This window comes from Aspergillus melleus (genome assembly GCF_016097325.1).
Source record: "Aspergillus melleus strain CBS 546.65 chromosome Unknown contig1, whole genome shotgun sequence".
Taxonomy (NCBI): Eukaryota; Fungi; Ascomycota; class Eurotiomycetes; order Eurotiales; family Aspergillaceae; genus Aspergillus; species Aspergillus melleus.
This window is the reverse complement of record NW_025763370.1, coordinates 7,593,973-7,601,114: the sequence shown is the minus strand read 5'-3', so window position 1 is coordinate 7,601,114 and position 7,142 is coordinate 7,593,973. Positions and strand designations below refer to the sequence as shown.

At 50.2% G+C, this 7,142-nt stretch overlaps 2 protein-coding genes across 2 annotated transcripts; one reads left to right on the top strand and one right to left on the bottom strand.

Annotated features, from left to right (window-relative positions):
• Positions 1 to 207: 207 nt before the first annotated feature.
• Positions 208 to 3,598, bottom strand: LDX57_002728 (ATP-binding protein; the record flags this gene model as incomplete). Its single annotated transcript, XM_046084377.1, has 5 exons — positions 208 to 711; positions 785 to 1,131; positions 1,212 to 1,703; positions 1,812 to 2,100; positions 2,171 to 3,598. 5 exons carry the CDS (start codon positions 3,596 to 3,598, stop codon positions 208 to 210), a joined length of 3,060 nt encoding a protein of 1,019 aa, XP_045940340.1.
• Positions 3,599 to 4,332: 734 nt separating this feature from the next.
• On the top strand, positions 4,333 to 6,433 carry LDX57_002727 (uncharacterized protein; the record flags this gene model as incomplete). The annotated part of the gene is made up of 4 exons (XM_046084376.1): positions 4,333 to 4,427; positions 4,478 to 4,802; positions 4,855 to 5,475; positions 5,543 to 6,433. 4 exons carry the CDS (start codon positions 4,333 to 4,335, stop codon positions 6,431 to 6,433), a joined length of 1,932 nt encoding a protein of 643 aa, XP_045940339.1.
• Positions 6,434 to 7,142: the final 709 nt, after the last annotated feature.

Genomic DNA, 7,142 nt, shown 5'->3' with positions numbered 1-7,142 from the left:
GAATACACCGCAAAGAGTCAACAGATGCAATAGGCTGAATAAGACTCTTACCTGCCATTTGCCATGCACTAAAAATAGGTTCAAAGAATATATGGTAAAACGGGATTCACTGATGGGTCACCCGCAGTACTCAATGCCACTCCATCCACACCAGGCACCCATCGAGAAGAAAAAAAACTCCGGATATAAAGAATTCTTAATCCTCACTCATTCCTCGCTCTCACTCTCCGCGGACTCAGTATCCACCAAATGCTTCTTACTCTTCTTTGTGCTGCTGCCCCGCTTCCCCTTTGCCTTTTTCTTCGCCTTGACCTTTCTCTTGTCCTTCTCCTTCTCTTTCTCTTTCCCTTGACTAGATTTGGACGACTTCTTCTGCTTATTCCCTCGCTTCTTTGTCGTCTCCACCTCAGACTCACTTTCATCAGTCTGACTCTCACTCGCGCTCTCATTGCTCCTCTCTTCCTCCTCATCATCATCCTCAGAGTCCCATTCCGACTCCTCACTCGAACTCCACAACTCCTCCCCATTATTATCCCTCGCTCCTGCACCAACGCTCGAACCTTGCCAACCCGGCCGGTATTCCCGCGGAATTTTCTGGGTCCAATCATCTTGGCGCAGCTGCTGTGCCTTGGCGCGTTCGCCATCAGACTCCCGAGTCGCGGTCAGATACGACTCGAAATGGACGCTGGCCTTGGTGACCTCTTCGAAATGCTTGCTCGTCAGCTTAGGAGGGGGCGGAAAGTCTGCCTTTTTTTTCCAGACTTTCCCAATCCGCCAGGGCGACCGCGGTCTTGAAAGCATTCTTAATCTGGCGCCCGTTCCAGCGGATGCCCTGATTCCACTGGCGCTTGGCGAATCGGAGAATCTTGTCGCGGTTGAAATCGACACTCACACCAGGAGCTTTTTGAGAAGTCCCGTCTTGGAGGAGGGGTGAATTTAGGTTGTTGTTATTGTTCTGCCGCTCGAGTCGGTCGATGTTTTTCTTCCACACCTCTAGCGTTCGTTTCTTGTCGAAGTTCTCGTAGTACAGGGCGCAGTCGATGCGCGAAATGGCCGCCTCGTCGAACTGGCCCACCCGATTGGTGGTGAGGATGAGAATACCCGAGTAGTATTCGAGGACGCGAAGGAAGACTTTCATCGGCCCGTTAGTGAAGGCGCTTCTAAACCAAAAAGAATTATGTGTTCGAGTTGGTGAATAAGAAAAAGCTTACCAGACACCAAACTGTTCTGCTGGAGATTCCCAGCAACCCGTTCTCCAAGGAAAACGTCCGCCTCATCCAGTAACAGCACGCATCCCCATTTGCGGGCGAGATCGAAGAATCGCTCAAGATTCGTTTCCACCTCCTGGGCATTATTACCCCCCAGGTCTCCACAGGTGATGGGGAATAAGGGCCGACCCGTGTGAGCGGCCACACATTCCGCCGTGGACGTCTTTCCCACCCCCGGTGCCCCGTGCAGCAGGATAACCAGACCCTTGCCTTTCCCCTTGACGACGTCGAACTCTCGCTGGACCGGCATTTCTGGGAGCCGGGAGCTGCTGCTGCTGCTGCTGCTGTTGGTCTCGGGCGTTTTCCAGGCATGCGTCTTGACCAGAGCACGGACAATCTTCCGGTGTCGTAGAGGCAGAACAAGGTCATCGAAGGCATCTCTCTCGCCGGAGTTCGGACGCCTTAGCTCGGTGATTTTATCAATATCCAGCGGATCTAAAAGAAATTCCCAATCTTCAGTCAGTGCGTCAAAAAAAAAAAAAAAAAAGGACCGATGTTGCTTTTCTGCCAGAGGAAAAAGGCGAATGGGCAAGGGATACTCACACCACTTCCTACTCAGTAACACATATCCATAAACCCGATACGGAAGGAGAACGAGGTGATCTGGGCCTAGCTGGTCCAGCGATCGGTCTTCGAGTAGAGGAGTGGTTTTCACAAACTGGGACCAGCGCCTGGTTTGGAGCTCTGGGTAGTCAAAATTCCAATTCGACGAATGGGTCTCTTCTTCGTCTTCCTCGGTTGGAGAAACAATGACACCTCCATTGTATTGCGGAGGCGTAACTTCCCTGTTTCGGATCGCAAGTTCGAAGTCAATGATCACGTCACTGTCAATCTAGGAAAGAGAATAAATCAAGGCATGTCCCTCATTTTGTGGTATTGTTATAGGGAAATTTGAGACAAACCTCTACATTGCTATCGAATGTGCCCTCGGTCAAATTAAGTCCATGGTAGCGCCGGTGGGTGACCTGCACCAGCTCGACGAATTTGCGTCCCCGAGTTATAATTGCATCGCGCTGATGCGCGTCATCGTACTGCAGCGGATATGCTTTCAAGGAAGTGATCGCGACTATGCCATCATAGGGTCGAATGAAGAGGGTCGTGGCTACAGGCCGCACATGATGTCCATCGTAATCGAGGGAGAAGCAATCGATCGCCAGTGGGGACACGGTGTTTCGGAAGGAGTATTTGTCCTTGCGCGGAGCCAGGGACTTGCGACCCCTGGAAACCTGGACCACCCGATAAATCTGGTAGTTGGGTTGCTTCGTCACAATCTCCTGGCCCGGCCAGAACAGGTAAAAGAGATGGGAGAAAGAGATTCTGTCCAGGGACCCTGCCTGGGCTTGACGATAGGTCTGTACCAGACTGCTAAGGTCATGGTCCAAGAAATGGACAAGCGTCCGGAGGCCGTCGACCAGGATCCTTGTCTCGTCCAATAGGTCAATTGTAAGGTCCTCGGCCTCTTCATCCCAGAGGATTGCTCCGTCGCGATTAGTCCCGATTGACTTCAAATAGGAATATTGCTTAGGAAGCCAAGGTCTGGTGCGCGTCACAGCAGGATGCTGAGGATTTTGAGCGGCTTGCTCGGCCAATTGCGCTTCCTTTTCTTGCAACATGGCCCGAAATTGCTGTTCGTAGGGAACAAGGGCGCGAAAGGGGGGCACATGATCATGTTGCGTGTACGTGGTACCCAGCACACTCCTCATTGCGCTCATCAGAAGCTCATTGACGATGCCCACCCTATCGGGCAGTGGCTTTTCGATGCTGGTGGTCGGGGCTTTCAGCTCGGGGCCCACGTGGATGGCTTCATCCGCTTGCCCATCGCCATGAAGAGGCGGAGTCAGGGGCGTCGAAGTCCCGACATAACAATGGCAGTCGTGGCTGTACGGGTAAAATCGCTCCCAGACGTTGCTGGGTACATAAACGATGCCATCAGCTCGTGAGCACTGCTTGGAGAACTCTTGGTACGTTCGCAAGTCCTTGATTCTGTCTTCATCGGGACTTCTCTCCCTGCGGGCCAATCTCCTGGAGAGTCTATCCAAACGTCTGAGTTCCTCGGCAGCGTCTGTCTGCTCATTTTCTCCTGGCTCACTCTCGCTTCTTCCAGAAGTCTCTGCTGAGCCAGCTGAGCGAATCTCTTGATCCTGATGAGGACCTTCATTTGGATCGACCGACAAAACAGGGTTTTCAGAGTCTCCATTTGGCAAGCAGGATAGACCGGGAGAGATCTCTGACCCACCCACATCAACGACTGCATGTTCCACCATTTTACTTTGAAGGTGATACGGTGGAGCGTCTGCCTGGAATTGGGGTTCTTCAATGAAGGGAGACATGACTGGTATTGGCGAGTCTTCTTTTGTTGATATCATAAAGTAAGCAAGAATCCACTGGTAGTGAAGAATGTCAAAACTCTTCACACTTAGAAAAGTTGGGATTTGAACTTATTATACCAAGCTCGTTAGGTCTGAGGATTAGACGCAGAGTTTTGCGAAACATCCGAAGGTGGGAGCATCGGGCAAACAGTGCTTTGTCAATTAGACAGATCAACTCGATTTGCATCACGAATGGGTTAAATGACCCATCACGAGTCATGATGCAAATAATCGGTAGGGCGAGAAATCACCACTGCGATCTAAATGATGACAGCAGAAGCGACCACATATAGGAAGTTTGCTTACGCTATGAAATGGGTGGCGGAGCTGAAGAGAATTTCTTATTAGGAAACGCTGCAGACGAACGAAGAGACACATCGTAGTTGATCAATCACTCTTGTGACAGATCATGCCTTAGCATTCAATAGCGGCTAGCCCGGGTGCAGGTGTGCTTTTTATAATTGTGATGACTTATAGTAGTTATAGTAGAGGTTTAACTAGTTACACCGCCATGGAAGCTGAATAAATCCGAATTGAAGTAACTAGCAGAAGCTTGGATGGCCAGCACAATCTCAAGTCCTCCTACAATGAGAAGAAGCAGGATGTCCTCCTCCCACGGCAGTCAGGAAATTCAGTCCCTTTTAAATGAAAACCAACGGATTCACGACTCACGGCAAGATATTGTCGACAAATATATGACATATACCGAGCATGTGCCGGGTTTATCAGCCACCTTTACCCGTCGTGATCTGGAACCCGCTCGGCCAGTAGGGGAAGATGAGGAAGTTCGGTATGTGCACGAAACGCCCGAGACAGCGCCGTTAACTCTGACTGGTACAGGTCCCGGAAGTTGATAGTCCAGGGTGAGGAACAAAAGTTTCTCCAGGCTATGCGCGAGTACGAGTTGAAAGCGGACGACAAACATAAAACACACCTCAATCTAGAGGGCAAACATACAATGGAGGAGGTGTGGACGGAGTTGGACGCGGCGATGGAAAAGTACGAGAAAGGAGAGGGCCACAAGGCAGGTACTTGGGGGAAAGTGCGAAGGGCGTTCCGGAGGTTGGGACAACATGGGAAGGCCATCGAGGAGTGGTTGGGACTGGTGCCCTCAGAGTCCGACTATCTATCCACTGTGTGCGGGGGTATCAAGTTTATCCTTCGTGTATAACCCCTCCCCTTTTGAAACAGAAAGCAGGGATGCTAACTCAAAGCAGGCTGCCGTGAAACTGAGGGATATCCGGGAAGGCCTTTTAAAAGGGCTCCACGATATTCCAGTGCTGCTCAATGGCACGCAGAGAGTCCTCGGAGTTTACAGACAATCGGAGAAGCTGCAAGCGCACAGCGATGAGCTGTATGTTGCAGTGTTGACCAACCTGGGACATAGTCTGCGATACATCTGTCGAAGGATCTTACCAAAAACATTGGAGGCAACGCTGAAAGGAGCTAGCTTTGAGAAAGTCCTGACCGAGAGCTTAGAGGATGTCCGCAACCGTAGGGACGAGTTCAATGAAGAAGCAAGGCTTTGCGGGGTCGAAATGGCTGGAGAGATGCAAGCTATGGTGCGCCAGGGCAACGAAAAGTCAACCGAAATCAGAGAGCTGCAAGATCGCATGGTAAAAGGGCAGGCCGAGCAGGAGAGGGTCCAAGAGTTCATTCAGAAGCAGGTTGTGCTAATGTATGAGACAACCACCGCTATGAAGGATGCTACGGAGAATATGAACAGGAATCTTTCCGGGCTTCGAAGTGAGATCGACGGGTTCAGACGGGATATTACCGAAAGGTTGAGAAATGTTCGTGATTTATTCCTAGCCAGTCCCGAGGCATACGCCCAATCAGTAGCCAAACGCATGTTCTTCAGCCTGTCATTGGGAGTTCGTGTACTGACCAAGTCCAGAACAAAAGTTCAATGCATCGATCTGCTTGTTCGCCCCCCTCCCGAAAGCTGGAAAGCAATATTCACAAGACGATCTCCGGGAGAAGGTTCTCAATGGACTCAAATACCACCCGGATCAAGTGGCAGCCGATCTGATGCAGAACTATGGGCTGGCGGTTAGGTTACCTATTCCCGAACAAGACCTCTGCGTGTGGTTGATGAAGTCCACCAAATTAGCCGAGTGGCTCAAAAGCCCATTATCCGGGATTCTGATCGTCAATGGAAATCAAGCCAAGGCACAACGTCGGTCCGCGCTTAGCTTCGTAACCTCAAGGCTAGCACACACATTAGAGAAGGTGAGCCAGATGGGTTCACCGGACGAAGTCCCCATTGCTGCCCTGCACTTCTTCTGTGGCGAGCATTTTGATCGCGCGGATCCACTCAACAGCGCAGTCAGCATCATGGATAGTCTTCTTGGACAGCTTCTGGCATGGTTCAGAGACATAGACTTGATGGAGGTGATCCAACTGGGTCATTTAAGAAGTCATGATCTCAAAGCCCTTTGCATGCGCTTTATGGCTGTACTCAGATTACTCCCTCGTGAGGCGGTTGTATTTTGCATCATCGACAACTTCGCCGCCTATCTCTCCAGTGATCGAACATCTGATGAGGCACAGTCATTGCTTCGCTGGTTTATTCACTTGACGAAACATCAGCAAAGGAGGCGGGGAGCATGTGTGGTCAAGTTGCTGCTAACAGCATCGTTCCGGTTCAACAAGCCGGAGATATCGAGAATGAAAGACCATGAGAAGCTCAACGTGCCCCAGACAGTCCCTCAGACAGGAGGATTTACGCAAATGAAATGGGAGATGGGATTGGGCAAGCAGGCGAGTGAGTTGGTGTCGATGTCGGATGTATGAGGGACAAGGGAATTTACGTTTGTAGTTATAGTCAAGAATCAAGTGGATTTCTGATGATCTCGGTTGACTCAAATTGCCTGCAATTTCTGAGGAGGTAGCTAGGATTGACTGACTGGCTAGTGGTGATTGTCGAACTAAGGTTCTACTTAAAAGACCGTAGCTCATAGATGGTAGGGCACTAGTCTGCCACGTCACAGATCGCACAGCAAACAAGCATACAGACTCCGATTGGATGTCATTCTCAAGGGTATCTCATTCGACATCCATCTGCATCGGTGGGTTGGAGCCTTAGTGTTAAGGTATTTATGTCGAATCACACTATCAGCCAGTATTAGCTACTAGAAATTCGTATGTATTCAGGGCCAATCATTCTATGCCATGTGCCCCATTCCACATACCGTCAAACATGTAAGCGGTGAATTAATTAGTTAATTAGAATATAGAGAGTGTATAACAACATGTGACATAGACAAGATATATATATAACGTCAGAAAAGCGGGGAGTACAGTGGAACGTCCACTTCTCTGAAACAAACGGGGGAGCCGCTGTACGGGGTTGGTCTGGTATGTTGTAATACTTGTATCATTTCTTATTTTAGCACCTCGGTGCGGGGTAACGGTACAGTATTATCGTCACATCATTACCATACACCCTCCCGACCTGTATTATAGACCTGAGGCAGAAGTCAGCCCTGCGAGGCTCCAGAGC